The sequence below is a fragment of the Rousettus aegyptiacus genome, unplaced genomic scaffold (genome assembly GCF_014176215.1).
Source record: "Rousettus aegyptiacus isolate mRouAeg1 unplaced genomic scaffold, mRouAeg1.p scaffold_m13_p_4, whole genome shotgun sequence".
Lineage (NCBI taxonomy): Eukaryota > Metazoa > Chordata > Mammalia > Chiroptera > Pteropodidae > Rousettus > Rousettus aegyptiacus.
Window position 1 is genome coordinate 50,661,881 of NW_023416307.1, and position 24,341 is coordinate 50,686,221.

The 24,341-nt window shown below is 43.0% G+C and overlaps 1 protein-coding gene across 1 annotated transcript; it reads right to left on the reverse strand.

Moving 5' to 3' along the window:
* Positions 1-6,164: 6,164 nt before the first annotated feature.
* MUC20 (mucin 20, cell surface associated) lies at positions 6,165-16,530 on the reverse strand. The gene is made up of 4 exons (XM_016135232.2): positions 16,319-16,530; positions 11,873-13,207; positions 9,549-9,640; positions 6,165-7,993 (listed from the first exon to the last, which is right to left on the reverse strand). Exons 1-4 carry the CDS (start codon positions 16,392-16,394, stop codon positions 7,925-7,927), a joined length of 1,572 nt encoding a protein of 523 aa, XP_015990718.2. The 5' UTR covers positions 16,395-16,530; the 3' UTR covers positions 6,165-7,924.
* Positions 16,531-24,341: the final 7,811 nt, after the last annotated feature.

Sequence of the window (24,341 nt, forward strand, 5' to 3'; positions counted from 1 at the left end):
CCAAATCCCTGAAGAGAGAATCCGATTGGTCCAAATTACAGTCAGTTGTTCATCTCTGGCCCAATCAAGTACAGCCACAGGATAGGGATGGGGGGAGTGGTGTCACATGATACAAACCTAGTGCTCAGGCTCACTCTTGTAGGTGAGTGAGTAATGGTCTTGGAGGAAGTTCACACAGAAACATAATCTTTGAATCGACCAGGCAGCCGAAACCGCCTGCCTTACATAGAGAATGACTTCTCCCAGCCGGTGAAGCTCCTTCCACATGCAGGAGACTGTGGCTTTACCCTCAAAGGCCCCCAAAAGTAATCTTGTCTCCATGTTAAACCACATTCATTTAATCCCAGCATTCATTTATCAAGAATTAAGCACATAGCCCAAATGGGTTCACTAGTGAATTCCACCAAACATTTCAGGAAGAAATTCTACCAATTCTCTATGATCTCTTTTAGAAGATCGAAGCGGAGAGGATAATTCCTAACATCTTCTATAAGGCTATCATTACCCTAATACCAAAACCAAAATAAGACATCATAAGAAAAGAAAACTATACATGATCTCTCTCATAAAATTAGATCCAAAAATCTTCAAAAAAACAAACAAAAAAAAAAAAATCAGCAAATCGGAAACAACAAATAAAAAGAATTATATACTACAACCATGTGGTATTTATCCCAGGTGTGCAACGTTGGTTCAAACATGCAAAAATCGATTAATGTAATCTATCACATCGATGCACTAAATAAGAAAAATCACATGATTATATCAATGCAAAAAAAAAAAGCATTAACAAAATTAAACACCCATTTATGATAAAAACTCTCAGCAAAAAGATCTGTATGGTGTCAGATAGGTGCCAGACTTATTGGGGTGATGACTTCCTGGTGTCTAATCATCATGTAGTACACCTGAAACTAATATGTTGCACATCAGCTATAATTTAAAAATTTTTTTAAATTCTAACTTGTAAAAACCTACAGGTGGGGCGGTTCCATAGTGTGGTGGTTAGCATGTCTGCTTTGCATGCAGAAGGTCCTGGGTTAGCGCCCCAGGTGGAGCCATTAACCATATCCCAGGTGCACCAGGCCCCAGGTGTGCCAGGCCCTGGGTGCGCCTGGTCCTGGGTGCGCCAGGTCCTGGTGCACACCATGAGTGTGTGAGAGGGGCCACCCGGCCTTCAGAGATCCAGTTCTTAAGGAGAAACGGCAACATCCATGGATCAGGGGTGGAAATAGTGAGCAGGGGGTGGGGAGGCGGAATTAAAGGGAGAAAAAAAAAACAACCTACAGCTATCATCATACTTAATGGTGAGAAACTCAAAGCTTTTTAGCTAAAATTGGAACAAGGCAAAAATGTCCCCTCTCAGCACTGCTTTTCAACATTGTATTGAGAGTCCTAACTAATTCGATAAGATAAAAAAAAAAAAAAAAAAAAAAAAAAAAACCCAGAAAATAAAAGATACACAGATTGGGAATGAAGAAATAAAACTATCATTGTTCACAGATGATATAATCATCTGTGTAGCAAATCTGAATTGATTAAAAAAAAAACTGAAACAAATAGTGAGTTTAGCAAGATTGCAGGGTACAAGGTTAATTAATACAAGGTTCCTGTATGCCATCAATGAACAAATGGAATTTGAAATTAAAAACACATTACCATTTATATTACCAACACTCAGAATTAAATACTTAGGTATAACTCTAAGAAAACATGTACAATAACTATATAAGGAAAACTAAAAAACTCAAATGAAAGATATCAAAGAACTAAATAGAGAGCTATCCCATGTTCATGGGTAGGAAGACTCAATATTGTCAAGATGTAAGTTCTTCCCAACTTGATCTATATATTCAGTAAAATCCCAAACAAAATCCCAACAAGATTTTTTGTAGATATTGACAAACCGATTCTAAAGTTTATTTAGAGGGTTAAAAAACCCAGAAGAGTAAACTCAATATTAAAGAACAAAGTCATAGAGCTTACACTACCCAGTGTCAAGACTTATTTAAGTACTTTATAAGCTACGGTAATCAAGACAGTGTGCTGTTGGCAAAATAATAGATAAATAAATCAATGGGACAGAATAGAGTCCAGAAATACATCCAAATAAATATAGCCAACTTACCTTTGATGAAAGAGCAATGACAACACAGTAAAACAAAGAGAGCCTTTTCAACAGTTCATATTGGAATAACTGAACATCCTCATGCAAGAAAACGAATCTAGACACAGACCTTACAACTTTCGCAAACATTAACTCAAGGTGGATCATAGACCTAAATGTAAAACTCCTAGAAGATAACATAGGAGAAACCCTCGATGGCCTTGGGTATGGCGATGACTTTTCATGTACAACTCCAAGTCATGATCCATGAAAGAAAGAACTGATAAGCTTGAGTTCATTAAAATTACAAAACTCTGCTCTGTGGCAGACAATATCAAGAGAATGAGGACACAAGCCACGGACTGGGAGAAAATATTTGCAAAAGACACATCTGATAAAGAACTGTTATTCAAAATAAACAGAGGACTCTTAAAACTTAACAATAAGAAAATGAACAACCTGATTTAAAAAAACAGCAAAAGACCTGAGCAAGTAAACATATGAAAAGATGTCAAAATGCTATGTCATCAGAGAACTGCAAATTAAAACAACGAGATACCATTACATATCTATTAAAATGGCCAACATCTGGAACACTGACAACACTAAATGCTGGTGGGGACATGGAGCAAAAGAAACTCCTTCATTACTGCTCAGAATACAAAGTGGTGCAGCCACTTTGGAACGCGGCCGGCTATTTCTTACAAAATTAAACATTTCACCATATGATCCAGCAATCACATCCCTTCGTATTTACCCCAAAGAAGGGAAAACTTATGTCCACACAAAAACCTGTACATTTATGTTTACAGTAACTTTATTTATAATTGCCAAAACTTGGAAGTAACCAAGGTGTTTTTCAGTAGATGAATAGATAAACTATGGTACATCAGACAGTAAAATATTTTTTAGCACCAAAAAGAGATGAGCTTTGAATCAAGCCATGAAAAGACATGAAGGAAAGGCTATGTATCTTATAATTCCAAATATGGCATTCTGGAAAAGGCAAAACTATGGAGATAGCAAAACAAAGATCAGTGGTTGTAAGGGATTGGGGGGAGGTAATGATGAATAGAAAGAGCACAGAGGATTTTTAGGGCAGTGAAAATACTCCATACTGCAAAGGTGGATGCATGTCATTATACATTTGTCCATAACCATAGAATGTAAAATGCCACTGCTGGGGAATGTTGGTAGGTGGGAAGGTTGTGTGTGGTGCAGGGGAGGAGATATTTAGAAACTCTCTGTGCTTTTGTCTGTTTTGCTGTGAGCATAAAATTATTCCCAAAAAAGCGAAGCTTATTAATTTAAAAATAATAAAATTTTAAATAAAAAGAATTAAAGATTAAAGAAGTACAAATTAGTAGTTGATAGCTGGGCACGAGGATGAGGAGCACAGCATAGGGAATGCAGTTAGCATTAATATGATGGCTAAGCGGAGGGACAGCGAAGGGAGGGAACAATTGGGCCAGAGACACAGATTCCCTTGCCCATCCCCTCCTACTCTCAAAGGCGCCTTCCAGAAACAACCTGTGGGCCTGAGGCAAGCAGCTTTTAATGACCAGAATGACAAATAATGACGATATAGCAATGTAAATGTTTATTGATACCAAAAAATAATGCCTGCTCATTTGAATTTGGGACACATCCATGGGCTTACTTACCATTCACTACTTTCCATTAATTGGTGGCCAGAGTACCCCTCGCAATGGATAAAGGAAGCACTGACTCTGGCAGAGACTACAGTTAAAGTGTCTTATCAGAAAAGTTCTACCACGTCCTCACCGTGGCCTTGCGTTTTTGCCTTGGGAGTTTGTGCTGAGTCACAGGTGACTTTAGACAGACTATCTTGTTTTGGTCCACACCCACCATTGTTTTTATAAAATATGTGGTATTTTCACCTGATATGCACACACTTTGAATCTTAAATAACTGGAGAATTTTCTCCAGGCACTTCTGGTTCTTGCTGGTTTTGTAGCATTACTTCCACTAACTTTGGTCATCTCCAGTAGCTAACTCTCTCTCTCTCTTTCTCTCTCTCTCTCTCTCTCTCTCACACACACACACCCCGAAACACACACACACACAGACATATACACAAACACACACACAGGCATACACACATAACTTTAACTCCCAAATGCTTCTAATTGGTGCTCCCCATATTTTATAATTCTTTTGGCTTTCAATAATAACAGTAATCAGTATTGTATGTACATATATATGTCTTTACATGTATGTAATTAAGTTTAAATTACTCACTTTATTAGGTATCACTGATTTGAATAAGCACAAAGCAACAAAAGAAAAATCTTTTAAGAATTGAATTGATATAACAGCGGTGTTGTAGTGACTTATGCAAACTGCTCTCTATTTGTGCCTAATTATAGTGTAACTTAATAATAATTATATCATTAAATTTATTTGTTTGACTTCAATGTCGAATGCCATTTTCTTAACTTTCAGAGCCCAGTGATTTTCTGCTCACATGGCCCAACATCTCAGTCATTCAGCAAACGTTTGAGTGGTCCTCTATGTGCAGGGTTTTGTGCTAGGTCTTATGGCTCCGGAGATGAATACTATATAGTGCTTGTCCTGAAACACGTATGATTTAACAAACTTGTAATCATGATATAGCATGTTAAGCATTATAACAGAAACATAAGGAGACTAAGAAACTAACTCCTCCTCAGGGAATTTGAGGAAAGCCGTCATGAGGAGGTGCTGAATGAACTGAGCTTTTAAGCATGAATAGGAGTTTTCCAGATGAAGGGACTAGGGGTAGGGGTGACATTCCAGGGACAGGAATCATGATGTGCAAACACTCTGCATCAAAGCAGGTGTGACTGGGAAGTAGTGAGACGTTCCCTGTGTAAGGAACATAGGATATAGGAGATGGAGCCATAGGACACGGAGCTGAGAAAGTTGGGCAAGGCTGTATGTCACAAAGACCCTTGTATTCAAAGTTGCAGGTATAATCCTGCAGGTAGGAACAGGACTTTGATTTTAGAGACGAAGCTCAGAATATAGTGTGAAGGATATCTTAGAGTTAAAAAAAAAAAAAAGATAGTTCTATCTTAAGAAAATAAAAGAGAACAGAATAATATTTCATGAACTTCTTTCCACATTAATAAATATACATCTCATGAACATGTCTATAGATCATTTATAACAACACTATTATTAAACAAATGACTACACTGGGATATCTCATTTGTGTTTTATTTTGTCTTTTTCTTTTATTGGCTGTTTAAATAGTTCTGTAATGAATATTTTTAAAAATTAATTTATTTTCTAATTGCAGATAATATACCATATTATATTAGTTTCAAGTATATTATAATAGTGATTAGACATTTATATGCCTTACGAAGTGAGTACCCATCTGACGCCATACATATATTTATTTATCGATCTTTGAATATACTTATTAATTGATCTTTGCACAGATTCCTAATTATTTTCTTAAGATAAACTCATAGGAATAAAATTGATGGGTTAAAGGAATGTATATGTTTAAGGCTTTAGATAGTCAAATAGTCCTCCAGAAAAGTTGTACCAATTTTACTCACACTGGCAGTGTCTCAGTGCCCTTTTTTCATATTTTCATTAATATGAATGTTATAATTTTTATAAATCTTTACCTATTGATACATGATAAGCAATATCACACTGTATTAATTTACCTTTTTTGCTAATGTAGTTAAGGTTGTTCCCCCCCCATGGAAAAGAGGCACTGATATTCCTTCTTTTGTGAATTGCCCGTCCTTGCCATTTGTTCACCTTTCTACTAGCATATTTGCCTTTTTATTGCTTTGTGAGAGCTCTTTGTATATTAAGGACATTCTGGTTTTGTCATATACGGTATAAGTGAGTTCTTTTGGTTTGTTATTTCTGTACATGTCTAACTTCCTCTGCTAACTTTAGTCCCTGTGGGAAGAAACATCTTTGAGTCCCCCACAACATAAAAGCTCACCTTTTATGTAGTCTCTCTTCTATTGTAGACACTCAATAAACATGCTGGGATGAAAGTTTAAATTGTTTTTATCTAATCTTATTCATTTAACAAATATTTACTGAGCACCTTTTATGTGCTAGGCACTGTCCTAGATACTTGGGATACACTTCAGAGAACAAACTTTTTCATTCTAGTTGAGGAACACAGATAATAGCAAGACAAATAAAATGTATATTATATTAGGTCGTGATCAGTGTTATGAAGAAAATTGAAGCAGAGGAGGGTGGTTAGTTAGACCCACTGAGAAGGCAAGGAGGGGAGGAATTAGCCAAGTGGGTATGTGGAGGAGAAGCATTCTAAGCAGACTGAGCAACACACGCAAAAGTCCCAAGGCAAGAGCATGTATTCAAGGCCTGATGCAGTCATGGAACAGCAAGAAAGTCAGTGTGGCTGCAGTGCAGTGACATTAAGGAGACTAGCAGAGGCGTGTAGGTCATGTACAGCTTTGCAGGTCATTTTAGAAACTTTGCTTTTTCTCTGAATGGAATAGGAGGGTTTGGAGCAAAGGAGTAGAACGATATGCCTTACGTTATGAAAAGACAGCTCTGGCTGATGTGCTGGGACTAGACTGGGGGTGGGAGACAAAGGAAGAAACAGGGAGACCTGTTGGAAGGTATTAGTAATTAGTATGTGAGAGATGATGGCAGCTTGGACCAGAGTGAGAACAACTGAGATGATGAAGAAGGGTCAGATTCTGGGCATATTTTGATGACAGTAGAGCCAACAGAATTTCCTGATGAATTGAATGCAAAATGTGAAAGAAATAGAGGAATAAAGAATAGTTCCTAGCATTTTGGCTCAACTAACTGAAAGATTCAATTGATATTAACTGAGATAAGGAAGATGCAGACATACATAGCAGGTTTAGGAGAAGAGATTAGGACTTTGATTTTTAGAAACGTTGAATGCGAGGTATCTCAGACCAAGTGGGGACATTGAGTATATACATTAATGATAGTTGTACAGAAAAGGTGAGCTTTTACAAAAATTTTTTTATTTCTCATCCTCTCCTCTTTCTATTTCTTCTTTTTTCCTTGGTCTTTTTGAGTTTTTCAATTTTTTAAATTCATAAGGAAGTTTTACAATTAAAAAAGCTACATCGAATTAAAAAATAATAATAATGTGATTTATGAGGTATGGGAAAGAAATAATTGAGTATTGCAGACTTCCTTTCAAATCTACTTGTGTCTGGAACTTGATATTCAAGTCAATTCAACAAACATTCTCTGTAATCCTACTATAGGCAAGGCGCTCTGCCTAGTTCAAGGGATACAGAGATAAACAAATATGTTCTGTGCTCTGAAGGAACCCACAGATGAACAGGCTCCAGTGCCAGCTTCAGTGAGTGCTGTAATCAAGGTCCAAACTGAGAACCAGGGAAGCATGAAAAAGGAAGATGGCAGCGATGATGCACAAAATCTCTGTATCATAAAAATATCAGAAACACACAAGTCAAATAGATAATCTCTGGGCCACACTGAGTGTGTTTTTAATGTAGTATGGAAGCACACAGTGGATGACAGATGGGTGATTGGGTCACTCTTTACGGAAACACAACACATGTGCAAGGGAAGTCTAAGGACATCTCTGGAACAGAAGCCCCCCCTTCCCACATGCATACACTCAGGCATGTGTGAGCCAGGGTCCCACTGCCATGTTGGGGTAAGGGATCAAGCCAGCTGACCTCTGTGGGAACCTTCAAGGGACATCTTGGTGTAGTAACATGACTCTAATCTGTGGTGGGTTCCAGACTGTAGACGCACTGCCCCCCTTCAGCACATGCCTGTAGCTGGTGTTCTTTAATCCCTCTTGACACGCAGCAAGGAGACTTGGATTAGAGGCATGAGGGTGTGCAGCTCACGGCGTAGCTGGAAGGCAAAAGAAGCAAGTGAGTATTTCCAGTCCATCTGGCCCATGAATTCACTACAGACCAAGGACAGGAAGGGACAGTGGGAGAAAACATATGAGGAGGCCAGCAAGACTTCCTGAGCCTCCTGCGGGCTGGGCATAGGTGAGACACTTTATGCACATTAAGTCTTTTAAACCTCACAGTAACCTTGTAAAACAGGTAGTATTAGCCTCATCTTACAAGAAAGGAAAGTAATATGGAGTAACTTACCAAAGGTTACATATATAGTAACTAGAATTCATACCCAGATCTATCTGGCTCCAAAGTTGGTTGTTTTTTGACCCCTAAGCCCTATGCCAGTGGTCAGTCCCCAACAAAAACTGAAAGCCAACACCCGCACAGCCTGGTTCCTGTACCTCAGCACCTGGCCTGCTCCTTCTTATCTCCCTGGCTTCTTTCTGGTACCTGACATATTTTCCAGTGTCGAGGGCTCATAACTGACTCGACTCTGGCTTCCTTCTTCAACTAGGACTCACACTTGCTACTTTGAGTATCATATGCAGGGGCATTTGTCATTTATTTGGCTGTCCTGCTTCAAAATCCCCATGCCACATTCAGGAAACTCTTTATTATGGGAGTCACGATGGGTCTCCCTTCCCCTGAGAGAACTTCGAGGGCCCAAATATTCCCTCTTCCCAACCCTTGGCAGCAAGAAGTGGGTACAAGAACTAGGCTGAACTGACCCATTCTAACCTTCCAGTGATTCACACCATCCTCAAAAACTCTGACCCCAGAATTCTACCACTAGAAGCTTTTTCCAGTGATCTGGGTTTTGGGAAAATTTTCTCAGCTTGTACAAATATATTTTAATCTTGGTCCTCATATAAAGCATACCTTTATTTATTTATTTATGTTTTCATTTTTTGCTTAGCATCCCTATGCCTTTTGGGGCTTAACCTTCCCATTCCATGTGGTTCAGATTGAGGTGTCAGTCATGGTGGCCCTGGTAGGCCACTAAGATCAGTTCTTCTCTAGTATGACATGAAGATTGCAGAAGACAGAAGTGCTTTGTCAATCTAGGGCTGCCACCTTTCCTTACTTCTAGAGAGATTCTGAAGAATGAAAGGATCAGAGATGAGAGAAAAAGAGAAAGAGAAAACCCTGAGGATCATATTTGAGCTGCTGGATCCAGCCATTTCTCAGTTTCTCGGCCAATACCTTGGTTTTCTGTGAGCTATGGTGAATTGGGTTTCTGCCACTTGCAACCAAAAGTCCTGCATATCTGCCCACTAATATCATTGACCTTCTCCCAGAGCCAGAAGACATGACCTTCCAAGGACCTGAGGAAATTGGGGATGAGAGAAAGAATTTTTACATCAGAGAAGGAGAATTCAGAACCCAGGAAAAACAGGCAGAAGCAAAGCCAGGCAGGGATCTTTAGATTTAGCTCCTAATACTCCATAAGAAACTATTCTCACAATGTAACAGTTGTTCTGTATCCTGCAGATCTTCCTGGAGTCCCCAAGAACCTTTTACTCTCCTTTTCTGCTCTGGCCCAGAAAGTGCCCACTCACATGGTGCATCAGCTTCTCTGCCACTCTGGGGTCAGTGAGGTCTTCTGGGGAGGCCACACTTAGCCGCAGGAGTAGGAAGCCTCCATCCCTACCTGCAAGTTAAGAATAGAAGGAAGATGAAAATATGGGAAAATCAGGAATCAAGACGTGAACTGTGCTTCCCAGCCTCTGTCACTCCTCCACATATAAGTGCTCACTTTCACGTATAAACATGTCTGTATTCTCATAGTATCCTACATTTACTCACTGCAAAGAGAAAAAGGATTCTCTTTCTCTGATAACCGGGCCCATTAGAATGTCTTCCCAACAAGAGTGAAGGAAATGATAGCTGAAGGCCCCATCCACATTTGGAGAAGTTAGAAGAGTAGTGTGAGGAAGGAGAAATAAAAGTGAATCTAGAATATTCTCGAGGATTGGAGGTCCTTGACTAAGCTGTTAGGAAAGATTCCAGCTGGGGAGAATGCCGGAGAGAGGCTAGCTCTCTAAGGGGATGACCTCCGCCTGTTCTTCCAGCTCTAAATTGGAGGCCTTTTAATCCAGCCTTCCCGATTTAGCAACTCTGTAGGCAAGTTCTGTCTTTTATTGAGGCCTAATCTGCTTGCCTCTACCTGCCACCTTTTCTTTCTATCATTTCTTTCTATCAGAATACTATTAGAATCAATCCAGTAATTACACTTCTATAAAATTATTCTACAGAAAATAGCACATGTGTAAAAAATGTACTATTTACCGCAGCACCATTTGTCATAACAAAATACTGGAAACAACCTAAATGTCTTTCTATAGAGGACTGGTTGAATAAATTATGGTAAAACAAAATGGAATATTGAGCAGCCATAAAAAAGAAGTTTTATCTCAGAGATCCGTTTTTATAGTGTGCTTCCTTTGCATCAAAAGGAAGATGTAAGATATCTATTTATATCTTTATTCGTTTATGTGTGTGTATAGATAGATGATAGATAGATAGATAGATATCATTCATCCTTTTTTTTTTTTTGCTTCCAAATATGTATTTCATGTTCATAAGAGGATTCACAAAGAAGTGATACCATCGGTCATGTGTGTAAGGAAAACTGAGTAGTTGGGGGACAGCATGGGAGAGAGACAGTTTATGGTGTACCCTTTTGTATCTACTGATTTTAAATTATGTGAATGTATCATCTAATCAACAAGTAATAAAGAAAGCATTTTAAAATAAAAATATAGTAATAAATTGAGCTTTTAAAAATAAAAGCACCATAGGAGATTATGAGTTTTACCATCTGATATAGTTTCATTTGGAATCTCACTGCTCTCTTTTCACCACCTTTAAATGTTTTTTCCTCATCTGTCAGAAGGAACAATAATAGCTACCTCATAAGGTGGTTTGGAAGGTTTAATTAGAGGAGATAACATATGCAAAGCTCATAGTACACTGCCTGGCATCAGAGAGAACATTCAGCTGGTGTCAATGCTTACTGGTTGTAAAATATTTTATATCACCTCTGCCTGGAATATAAAAGAAATTCAGTAAAGTTGGCATGATTAATAGTTTGATTTCAGCTCTCCAGGAAGGCAGGGCAAGATGAGGATACCTCAGGGATGAGGCAGAAAGAGAGATGGGAAATGGAGGTAGAAGGGCGAGGCTGACCAGGACCTGGGCTGACCAAGCAGCCTCTGACAAGGGACTTCTTCCCTGAATTGTCTCAGAGATGTCACTTTAAACTTCCAAACTTTCACCCAATTTCTTTATTTATTTTAAGTCATCATCTATGGCACCAGCCCCAGCAAGTGCATTCTGTGAGCCCCATTTTCATGGGATCCAAGCTGCTCAGAGGACAGCAACTTGGGACAGTTGCCCACATGGTGTTCATCTATGTGGCTCTGGTTGAACCCAAGGCTTCCAGAGCATGAGGGCTGTGTCTTTTAAATAAAACTTATGGTCTCACCTGGTGCACAGTAGTTACTTAACAGTTAACTTTATATAAAGGCAGAGCGGAAAAGGACTTTATTGTTCATTCAATGCAACCCCCTCCAGCTCCTGGCAGGGAAACTGAGTCCCAGAGAGGGAGAGGAAGCTGTCCAAGGTCACTCAGGTTGTTAAAGGCAGAGCCAAGATCTCAAACCAGTTTTCCAGACTTCTAACTCCTCGCCCTTTCCATACACCACCATAACTCTGCTTATTAGTGATTTTAGCAAGAACCACCAGAAGATCATAAAGAGGCGATATCAGCCTCAGAATAGGTCCCCAGATCCTTCCTTTGTCTGCATACCTTAACCATGTAGACATTTTGGAGACTCTAAACTCCGAATTCCCAAAGATTACATATGGTGAAGCCACTTACTTGCAGTAGTTTCTGTGTCCCACCTTGTCCCAGCAATGGTAAGTGTGGTTGTTGGGGGCTTTCCTCCAGCTGTGCTTGCTGTCTTTGAAGTCTTTGCTGAGGCTGTTGTCTTCGCTAAGGTGATCTCTTTTTCTTGGCTGTTCTTGGTCACAGTCAGATGGATAGATGAAAGAGGGCTCCTGCTAGTGAGGACAGTCCCACTGGTTGTGCTGTCTGTGGTGGAAGTCTCTAAGGAGGTGGATTCCTTGGCATTGGCTACTTCAGAGAGGCTGTAGACTATAGCTGAGGAACCAGCAGGGAAAGTTGCTTGGCCCGCTGTTGACCCAGCCTCTAGGGACATTGTAACTGCTCCTGAGACTTCAGTGTGGCTTGTTATCTCAACAGAGAGGGCTGAAGTTTCTTCCAAAGGGTTCATGTTGATTGTCACCAAAGTTCCACTAGAGGTGGTGGCCTTGGCTGCTGTTGTCTCTCTTTCTGTGGTGCTTTCGGTGAGGAGTAAGGTCTCAACTGTGGTATCAGGTGTGGCTGATTCTGTGGTGCCGGCTGTTGACAAGGTCTCAGAAGAGGTTGTGGTCCCAGTGAGGTATGATTTTGCTTCGGTGAAGTCAGGCAAAGCTGATGTATCAGGAGTGGACAAAGTCTTTCCTCCTGTAGGGCTGTGATCTATGTCTGAGGTCCCAGGGTTGTTGGCAATTGTTTCAATTTCTGTAACACCGCAACCGATAACCTCAATGGCAGTGTCGGTGTTGGCAAAAAAGACTTCAGATGGAGAAGTGGTGTCAGGTGACAGGGTTTGTGAAATGGTGATGGCTGGAACTGAGTTACTCTCCAAGGCCAGGGCCCTGGCTTCTGCGGAGATGTAAGCCAATGTCAAGGTGTCAATTGTGATCCTCTTTGTTTCTTCAGAGCTGTCATCAGTACAAAGGGTGTCAAAGAGGGCTTCTGAGAGATCACTACGTATAACAGTTTTAACTGTGGTCATTCCAGTTCCTGAGGGGCTCCCACTTGTGGCTGATGTCTCCATAAGAGAGGTGATCACAACCATGAACTTGGAAGGTGTTATTTTTGTGAGATCCCTGGTCTCTGTTGTAGGAAATATGGTTTTGGTTTCCCTGGTCACTGCTTCTGAGATGGTGCTGGCTGGGATTAAGGTCCTATCAGATGTCTGGGTGCCTAGGGTTTGAGTTACCAAAGGGATATGGCTTGGCACAGAGGTCTCAGCAAGGTCAGGGGTCTGGGAGGTTCCCTCTGAGTTTATGTTGACCCTCAGAGTCACAGTAGGCACTTCCGTGTGGCTCATTGTCACCAAAGGGCTTCGTCCACGGGTGGTGGGGCCTGTGTTGGGTAAGACGAGTTTGTAAGCCATGAATCCATGACTCATGTGTTTGTGCCTTGGGGACTGCTAAAAGGTGAGGGGGTGGAGGGGAGTTGCCTTTACTCCATTTTTCATCTATATTTACAAGGAAGAAGGAAGTAGTATCAGGAAGAGGATTCCCACGTGACAGCCATGAAACTGGTATTGCCCTGACTGATGCCTTCTAACAGCCCACTAGAAGCAAGAAAGCTCCAGAATCCTGTTGATTATTGGTCCGAAGGCATCAGGGGGCATGTATGGGGCCAGGATCCAGCCTCAAGGAGGAGCAATGAAGGCAAAAGTCCATGTAAACCAAGAACTGCAGAGCAGGGACCACGATTCTCAGAACTTTTTGAAAGAATCCTTGTCACTTTCCCATCGACACTTTTCTCATCCAGCAAATGTCTCCCCATGGAATTAAAAATACTTCAAACACAAGTATTTTTGTGTTTAGAGGTAGCTGGGGGGATTAGGGGAAAGGAACCTCCAGGGACAGTGGGGATGGTGACTGCTGCAAAGGGAAGAGGAGCAAGCAAAATTTTGGGGGCTCTAGCAGGAAAAGAGGGGGCAGCTTCCCATCCCTGCTCAAGTCTCTCCTGAATACTAGCCTGAGAAGACAGGGATGGAACCCCAGAACTCCAGAAACAATGTACCAGGCATTTTCCACAGGTAACAGGGAGCCAGGTGAGAGGCAAAAACATCACTTTTTAGAGAGATGCTGCTAGTATTTCTCCATAGGGCAGAACATCTCTGTTCACTTGACCTGCCCTTTGAGGTCGTGTGTGTGTGGAGGGCCAGCAAGGGTTTGTTAACCCTGGTGGAGTCTATAGCAGGATCTTTTATGCACTGACAAGAGTGCCTCTCCTCTCCACCCAGGAGGGGCTCTCTCCGTAAGTAGGCTAAAGACCTTCCTGGGGAAGGTTGTCAGATTTAGCAAATAAAAATACAGGGTGCCCAGTTAAATTTGAATCAGAAAAACAAGGAATAATTTTAACAACAAATGATTTTTTTAGTAGGTGCATTTTCTCATGAGAGCCCAAAAGTAGCCAAGGACCCAAAGGAGGTCCTGAACCATGTAGCCGCCTCTACTCAGGGCGTCAGGACAGGGCTCCAGGTCCCCAGCTTGTCCTCCTGTGTCTCCCAGTGAATGATGAAAGGGCCAGGAAGCTAGAGACTGGGTTCCATCCCCAGGTCTATTACTAGCTCTAGAGTCTGATGATTTACTAGTTCAAATCCTGACTCTGCCTGCTACCAGTGAGGCCAGTCAATAGACCTCTTGAAGCCTTCATTTCCTCCCCTATGAAAAGGGGTCCCAATCTCTGACTTTCTATGGGGTAAGGACCAGAAAAGAAGGAGAATGAGAAAGCCTGCAAAGGTTATTAAGCATCCCTCCCCAACCATGTCCTTTCAAGGAGTCACTTGAGAGCATGCAATTTATTTTAATACGGTGAGATTTTGAGGCTGTACCCACATGCACATTGAGTAGGTCATGGCATTCGCTCTCATTACTCATTCAATGTAGTCTAACTACACACACCAATCACACTTTTACAGGAATATACTTTCTTCCCCCACTTCAAAGTCTGAGATATTTCTCTGAGCTTCCTTGGTCCTCACATGGTGGAAGCAGAGCCTGTCTGGGTCAGCCCACAGAGACTGAAGACCAAACAGTGGTTTAAGTTCTTGGGATCTGACCACTGACCTCCCCTGACACATTTTCATCCTTTACCAGGAGCCCTATGGTGTCATCCTGCTGTGAAACCTCTTCATACTCCCCAAACTCATAGCCTCTTCATCTCCAGGGCTCTCATGACCCCCCACCCATATCTCTTAGCCACCAGGGGTCTTCTCAAACAGAAGACCTCAAAACAGGGATCTTCTTAAAACCCAGCTCCAGAATGTTGCAGCTCTCTTGCTTTATTCCTCAAATCAAACTGGGGGAGAGGAAATCGTGTGGACTTCAGACTCTGAGTTTGAGTCCCCTCTCTGCTGCTTGCTCTGCCGCTTAGCAACTGTGTGACCCTGGCCAAGTCTTCCAGCTCCAAGCCTGCATTTTTCATCTGTATGATGGAACTAGGGGTCCTTATTTCATTGTGAGGATTAAATTAAATTAAACGTAAAGTGTGCAGCACCAGCCTGGTAGATTAGAGTGCACACAGTGGGTGGTATTTCCAGTGGTTAGGCCTGTGTGGCATCAAATCCTGCCTCTGCACATCAGTTACCTGGCAAACTTCTCACCGTTGAGATAGGGAGAGAGTAAGAATTTTACCTCTCTCATAGAGTTATTGCGAGGATTAGGAAGAGTCCACAGGAGTATATGGGATATCTCTGTGCCTTCCTCTCAATTTTACTGTGAACTAAAACTACTCTTAAAAAATAAAATCTTTAAAAAAGAAAAAATAAGGTAACGCACAATAATGATGGTTCATTGATCGCAACACATGCACCATTCTAGTGCAAGATGTTGATAGCGGGGGAGGCTGTGTATGGAGGGGGGGGCAGGGGTATGTGGGAATCTCTGTACCTTCCACTTAATTTTTCTGTGAACCTAAAACTGCTGCTAAAAATAAAGTCCATTAAATAGAATAATAATGCATGCGACAAGCATGGCACAGTTCCTATGACATATTAATGTTAGTTTTCTTCTTTCGTAAAAGCCCCGCCTCTCAGAATCCACCCTCCCAGGCGGTCTGTGACAGTCAGACTTTTCACACAAAAACCGCATTTTAAAGGATAAACTTAGAGGAGTTAGAATCTTGCCAAGCCACATTCTTTGGCTTTAGTCAGATTTATCACCAGCCTGCACCTCACTGCCCCCTACTTGCTCACACTCCCTCAGTCATAAAGAAAACGACAGCGACCTCTCAATGACATTGCTCATTTTTATGTCCCACAGCGGCACACATGCTTAAGAGGACACACTGCCATTTTCATACTCTTTATCAATAATAGTAATACTTCACATACAGCTTTATGGTTAATTATAATTAGCCCAAGAGAGCTACACTCACCCACAAAAGGTTGTCAGGATACAAACCCACAATCAGAGCCCTGCCAAGACAGAAGCCCACAGAGCCCTCTTGCCCCCTTACCTGCAGAACTCCCAGGGGCCCCAGCCTGCCAGCAGCAGAAGTAAAGGGTCAGAGCCAGGCCCCAGAGAGAGCCCATCCTAGCTGGGGCTCCAGCCACTGCTGCCAAGTGCACTTGCCCACTGCCTGTCACTGCCACCTGTTCCTGCTTCCTCAACCCAGGGCGGAGAGGCGGGCCACCTGTGTGGACAGGTAGTTTCAGATCACAGCCAGCTGGTCACAGATGCACAGGCTGAGAGCTGGCAGGTTGGGCATCAAGGGCTGTCAGCCAGCTAACCCTCCTGTCCCATTTGCCCGGTGACCTCTCTCCCCTCTGAAGTTTGATTTAAAGATATGGGATCATTTACAGTGATTTTTACCCCTGGGTCCTGCAGCCAGGGAGGTCAAGGAAGGTGGTGCTCATATGTATTTTCTTCCTTCCCACCACCTTTCCCTCTCCTCTCCATCTTCTGCCTGGGGTTTGGGCTTTTAGTTAGATATGGGTCTCATTTCTAATGCTAGACTCATTAGTATGACCTAGGGCAAAGTTCCTAAACTGTTAAATGGGCATAATTCTTACCTTCCTGGACTGTTTTGTAAGGATTACATAAGGGAGAGTAAACTCTTACACAGTGCCTGCTACATACTTGGTGCTCACCGAAAACATGCATCTTTGGTGCGCAATAAATGAGCGAGAGCCCTGATACTCCAATCCTCAAGCAATAGAGAGAAAAGACAGCCCCCTGGGGCCTGGAGGAGACAGCCCTGGTCCTAACATTCTTCCATCTTCACATCCTGTGATTCTGTACCCCAGGTGGAGGCAGGACATGTCCCTCCACCAGACGTGTTAGGTAGAGAAGGCACTAGCTGGGAGAAAAGAAAGGGTAAATGTGCTGGTCTCAATCATAGGGCCTAGGAGAAGGGAAGTGTGAGGATGATGACTTAGGGAAGCTTAGGGGATTTGACCAAAAAGAGGGCAATGAAGCTGCTGAATAGACATCCAAATGCCTTAGAGAAGAATCTTATCCCCACAAGGAACCAAGAACATGAACTGTATAGCCGCAGCCAGTGGCCAGACAAGGTACCCTGGGGATTTTAGGGCAAGGGTTTTATGATGAAAGCAGCTCTAGGATAGAGAAAAGGCCAGCTGGATTGGCATTGAGAAATCACAAAAGCTTAGGGCTAGAAGGAACTTTAAAGTGGGATCAGAAGATCTAGGTTCTCTTTCCTGCTCATTCCTTCATAGTAGCCCAGGGGCTGAGTGATCTTGGACAAGTTATTTGCCTTCTCTGGGCTTCCGTCACAAGAGCTTTGAAATCTTCTTGAACTTATGGTCTGAGATTCTTCATTGGGTCTGTGACTGTCTTCTAGAACTTAATCCTGCATTGGATAGAGGGCTCTGCTGCCTGGAAGGAAGAGAGAGTCATTCCGGGGTGTGTGGTAGGGGGGAGAATTTATCAGAAGAGGCTGAGGGGTGTCTATATGGGACACAATCCAGCACTTGGGGCCAGGGATCATAAACTCCAGTTTCAACTACACTGTTAATCTGTAGAGTACTACGGACAGGCTGAGCCTTTCCACCCTTCCATTCCCCCTCAATTCTTCACTCTATAAAATGGGAGGATGGATTTCCCCTTGGGGGGTTTCTGGTGGGGAGAGGAGGCCTGGGACCACAGCAAGGACCTGAATTTTGTTCAACACTGTTTCATAGTGTGTGATCTAGCCTGAAGCTTCCTCCTAGAGAAGAGGAGGAGAAATCCGCAAGAATGCAGCAAGAATGCAGCTCCTTTGGCCACCTCCCTTCCCCCACCTCCCTTTCCCCCTGGGCTACCTCTCTGTCCCACCCTGGCTGGGAGAGGGACTTCCTCATTCCAACAGCCAGTGTCTTAATCAACAAACAGAGGTTTTCCAAGTGCCTTTTCCACCCCCACCACAAACTCCCCGTTCCATTTTCTTTTTTTGTTGTTGTTGTTTATCATATAAATGATCAACAGCTCAACTCTAGCCATGGCAGATGAGGAGGTGAAGAACCTACTGAGAAGGAAGCTGAATGCTTCCCTAGGTTTGCTGAATTTTGTCTGGTTCATCTTCCTCTGTATCTGGGGTAATTTCCAAACTTGGGCACATGACTGTTGGCTTTAGGGCCGTAATAATCTATTCAAATCCCAGAACTTTTTTTTTCTTTTTCCCAGCCAAACTCAGCTCTCACTCTGAATGAGCATAGGAGGCTAGTTTCATTATTTTAACAAACATATTTGGAGTATCTACTATATGTTAGATACTGTTCTAGGTACCTGGAGTCTATCACTTAGTAAAACAGATTCCTACCTCATGGAACCAACTTCCTAGTGAAGAGCGATGGCAAACAATAAACATAAGTAAGTGAATTATATAGGGATAAATACTATGGAAAAAAAGGAAAAAAATTGGTGTCTGTTAAGGGGGGTAAATTTTCAAATGACCAACTTCTGCTTGCTTGTTTAATGTTTAACTAGGGTGTAGCTCTAGGAGATATTCCGTGCAAAGATATGCTAATAGCCAATTTATGCTAATGTAAACCAGAGTGTAGTTCTAGGAGAAGTCCTGTGCAAACATATGCTAATAGCTAACTTCTGCTCCTGTAAACCTCCTTCCTTGTTTGATGTAGTTTTAGGCTTTATAAGCTGCCTCTGGAAGCCCAGGGCTGCTTCTCTGACCCTGCGTGGTGTAGAGTCAGTCGCCAGCTGACCGGGGTAATAAAGGCTCGTAATTAATCTCAATTGGCTCTGTGGGTCTCAGATTTAAATGCGCCACAACTGTCTCCAGTGGTTGGAGGCCTGCAAATTAACTGAGAAAAGCCAGATTAGCAAGAGAAAAGACAAAGTTTACTTACACATGCACCAGGAAGTTGCTCAGTAGTAACTTACTGAATAACCAAAAATAAAGGCGTATATACCTAATCGAACAAGGGAATGGGAGTAGGGGAGAGGGCTTCAGGGCTTCCATGGGGAAGTTTGGAATGTTTTATTGGGCAGCCTGTCTTCATGAGAGCTGACCTGGCTGGAAACCCCTCTGAGGGGGATTAATGGCATTTTCAGAAAGCTTGGCTTCAGTCAGATAAGAGAAGTTTTAGTAACATTTCTTTCTGTATCTTTGGTAGCTCAGGTATTTCTACTTTAAAACAATTTTTATACCAACTTTTGGAGTCCGAGTGGGTCCCCACAGGTTCAAAATGTTGAGTGTGCACTGATTGTGTAGATGAGACCACAAACGAGGTGGTGAGAATCATCCTAAGTGTACAAGGCACTGAGAGTACCCTCCCCACCCTAACCCCTGTTTCTTTGGGTTATAGCATAGGAAACTCCTGTTCATTTGTTCATTTCTTTTATTCGGGTATAACCCGCATGCAGTAAACTACACCAACCTTAAGCAGTATACAGCATTTTTACATATGTATACACTCAGGATGTATTCACCACTCGAATTGCAATTTAGGACATTATCAGCACCTCAGCAGGCTCCCTTGTTTTCCCTTCCAGTCAATACCCCCCCCCAAACCACCATTCTTACCTGTATCACCATAGTTTAGTTCTGCCTACTTTTGAACTTCATGTAAATGGAATCATGCATTTAAACCCTTTGGTGCCTGGCTTCTTTTTCTTAACATTATGCCTTTCAAGACTCACTCATGTTGTTGCGTGTAACAGTACTTAGTTCTTTTCTGTTGTGGGTCGTATTCCATTGTGTAAATATACCACGATTTATTTATGCATTTTTTTCACTGAAGGACATTTGGACTGCTTCCAGGTTTTCACTATTCTGAATAAAACTGCTATGAACATTCCTGTTTATATATGTATCCAGGAGTGGAATTGCTGGGCTTTTGGGTATACGTGTGTTTACATTAGTATATAACATCAGTTTTCCAAATTGACTGCGATTGTTTACCCCTGTTAAGGGTGGAAAATTTTCAAATGGCCAATTTATGCTAATGTTAAGGGTGTAGTTATTTCGGGTAAAGATGTGCTAAATGGCTAGCCTCTGCTTCTGTAAACCTGCTTGCTTCCTGGAGGGGGTTTTGGGGCTTTTTAAGCTATCCCCTCTGGAGGCTTGGGATTGATCTCCTCTGACCCTGCATGGTAGAGAGCCAGTCGCGGGCCGGCTAATAAAGGCTCACAATTTATTTCAGTTGGCTCCGTGGGTCTCAGATTTAAACGCACTACATTTGGAGGCCCCAGCGAGATCTCTCCAGCAGAGATCTAATACCCAAGACCCCGGCCACCTTGGGCAAGGACCTCCCCCATCCAGGGGACGGCCGCTGAGAGACGTTCCTCAGCCCCAGACGCCAAGCAGACTTGTCCAGGAGGGCAGGTGGACGATAGGCTCAATTCTGTAACAGTTGGACATGAGCCCTCTGGAGCAGCTTCACCGGTGAGTCAGGCTGCACTGCAGGTATCCAGGTTTTTTGGGTATCTGTCTGTCGGTGGGCCCTAAGAGGAACTAGTGGAAGGCTGGACCCAGCAATACTTCCCTAGTTTAGTCAAGGTCTGTCAGACTTGACTTTTGGTTTTTGGGTGCATTAGTGTTTTGTGTTACCTGTAGTTTGTCTTGTCTGTCTATATTGTGTCTGTCCAGACTGGTTTGCCTTGGTCTGTTACTGTTCTTGTCTGTCTGTATTGTGTCTGTCTGTCCAGACTGGTCAGAATGTACTGTTACCCTCTTATTGCCTTGGTACTCCATATATTGATGTGTGGTGTTTTAATTCTTTCCTTAGATCTGGCCTCCGTGGCCCCGTCCGACTAGACGCTAGGTCAGAAGCTGATCCTAGCCCTGGCTTATTTGGCTCTTGAGGGGATCTTGCTTGCTTTTACTAACATGGGTCAAGCTTTTTCCTCGAATCATTCTATCCCCCTTCAATGCCTCTTTAACCATTTTAAGGATCTCAGGAGACGAGCCCACTCCTACAGAGCTAGTGTCACTCCCTTTGACCGTCAGAGGTTCTGCCAGTTAGATTGGCCCACATTTGGAATGGAGTGGCCATCAAAGGGGTCACTCGACCTGCAAACAGCCTTTCAGGCACCCCCTGAAGATCCCGAGATCACTAGTCCTCTTCACACCTGCACTGGGGTTGTGTACTGGCTCCCACCAGACCCTGATCCTGTCCCTGACTCGTCGAACCAGGCAGCAGTCCTGGCCCCACCCTGGCAATTGGCTCCCCTGGTTGGGGGAGAAACCCAGAGGCCATTCATGGTCTATGTCCCTATTTCCACCAGAAATCTGTACAATTGGAAACACCAGAACCCCTCATTCTCAGAGAAATCCAGGGATTAACCTCTCTCCTAGAGACTATTTTCTTTACCCACCAGCCGACCTGGGACGACTGTCAGCTACTCCTCCAAGTCCTGTTTATCTCAGAAGAATAGGAGCGGACCTTGAGGAAGGCTGCAAAAGTGGTATTAGAGCCCAATGGGCAGGCTTCCACCTATTCAGCCTGTGTCCAACATGTTCTCCTGAACACCCGTCCACCTTGGGAACTCAACACCTACCAAGGTGAAGGCTCTCGAACAGTATCGCCAGCTTCTGCTCCAGGGCCTCCAGTCTGCAGGCAGATGACCCATTAACTTATCTAAGGTAAGCGAGGTCATCCAAACTAAGGATGAGTCACCGGCGCCGTTCCTGGAATGACTCTTAGAGTCATGCCGGTTATATACCCCTATTGACCCAGAGGACCCTAATAATAGGAGGGCTGTGAATTTAGCCCTTGTCAGTCAGTCGGCCCCAGATATTAGAAAGAAACTGCAGAGGATGGAAGGCTTTGAAGGAAAGAAACTATCTGAGCTGGTCAAGATAGCCCAACGAGTATTCAGCAATAGAGATGAGGTAGATATAGCACATACTAAGAAGATGACCAAGGTCCTGCTTGCAATCATGCAAGGAGCCCAGTCAAAGGAACTCCCAGGAAAAAGCAGAGGCCGAAAACAGGCACCGAAGGTGAAAAGTAGACCCAGGAGAGCTGGGTTAGAGAAGGACCAATGAGCATATTGCAAAAAAAGGGACATTGGAAGAATGAGTGACCTAAAAAAAGGACAAGCCCCCACAAAGAAGGCTCCCCTTGTCCTTTGCAAGGACACAGAACAAGGAGGTCAGGGCTCTTACATTATGAGCCCCCAGGATCCCAGGGTAACTTTACAAGTCGGGGGCAAGCCTGTGAACTTCTTGGTGGACGCAGGAGCTACCTACTCTGTCCTACAAAGTGCCCAGGGCCCACTCTCAAAGGAAAAGACACTATACAAGGGGCCACTGGACAAGGGGAATCTTACCCTTGGAACCAAGCCAGGATAACAGATCTGAAAAAAGGAACAATTACTCATTTACTCATCTGAAAAAAGGAACAATTATTCATTTCTAGTTATGCCAAAATGCCCATACCCGCTGCTGGATAGAGACTTGCTTCTCAACCCACCTCACATACAGTTCCTGAAAACTGCCACACTCAACCCAGCTACCCTACTGCCTGACGATGACCCTCGCCAAGCCTTGCATGACTGCCTTGAGGTCCTAGAGAATGTCACCTGCACTATACCAGACCTAATAGACAGCCCTTGGCTGAATCTGGTAACTTCATCTCAAAAGGAGTCAGGTATGCCAGGGTTGCAGTGGTTACCACTGAAACTGTCATCTGGACACAAGCCCTAAGCCATAGAACTTCAGCTCAGCAGGCTGAACTAGTAGCAGTGACTCAAGCTCTGCGGTGGGATGAAAACAAGACTGTGACAGACAGCAAAGGAGGCTGCCAGAAAACCAGCGGGGCCAATTGACATTTTGTCTGCCCTACTGCCCAGGGTGTTAACGGACACCCCTACCTACACTCCAGGGGAAGTTGAATTATGCAACAAGCCTGGGAAACAAAGAGGAATCTACTGGGTGAGTTAGGCTCCCGGACAGCAGCATTGTAGTACCGGAGGCCTTGATCCAAGACCTTATAACCCAGGTTCACCAGTGCACTCGCTTGAGAGAAACCAAGTTAATAGAACTGTTAAAAAGAAACTATTACATGGGGCTGCAATGAATAGCCAAACAGGTATCAGCCCAGCGCCACATCTGCATGGACAGGCACCGGGGGAACATTGAGAAATTAGATTTCACTAAGGTCAGCCCGGGAACCTTCGGATTCAAGTACTTGCATGTGTTCATTGACACTTTTTCAGGATGGACTGAAGCCTCCCCACCAAGCAAGAGACCACTAAGGTAGTAACAAAGAAATTAGTCTCAGAAATAGTGCCTCGATTTGGCCTCCCATAACACTGGGGTCCGACAAATGACCCGACATTCATCGCCCAGACCAGTCAATCTTTAGCCAGAGTTCTAGAAATTAATTAGAAAGTTACATTGCATTTACAGGCCTCAGCTCACGACAGTTAGAAAAGATGAATAATAGGACCTTAAAGAAAACTTTGACTAAGTTCAAATTAGAAACTGGCAAAAACTGGGTAAGCCTCCTTCCTTCCCCTCTGTTAAGGGCACAATGCACCCCCTACTGTAAAGGGATCACACCTTATGAAATCATGTTTGGAAGACCTCCTCCACTTCTCCCCAAACTAGGGAAATAAGCTCACAGAAATCCGTAACTTCTCCCTTCTTAAGTCCTTACAGGCTCTCCACCTAGTGCGGCGAAAAACTCACCAGTTAGTCTCCACAACCAGAGTCCCAACTCAGTCTCTCACCCAGCCACAACCTGCCTCACCTGAGCCTCACTGAAAAGAACCGTTCCCAGTTTTACATGTCTTTTTTTAATGTAAATATTTTTTTTAAGTTTCTGTTTCTTTTGATATATTCATTTACTGCATCAACCATAGTTTCAGAGTTTACCTTTTGTACAGCTTAATTTCAAAATCTGTAAAATTAACTAAATGTCTTGTGTATTAATTCATACGTGTAAGACCAATGTGTTCATAAAACATAGATCTTGCTTTAATTGTGTAGCTTTAGGTAAAAATCTGCTGTTTTTATGTTAACCATTCAGGCATTATTAGAAATAGCTTAGCTTTAGTCAGACAGCAGCTCAGCG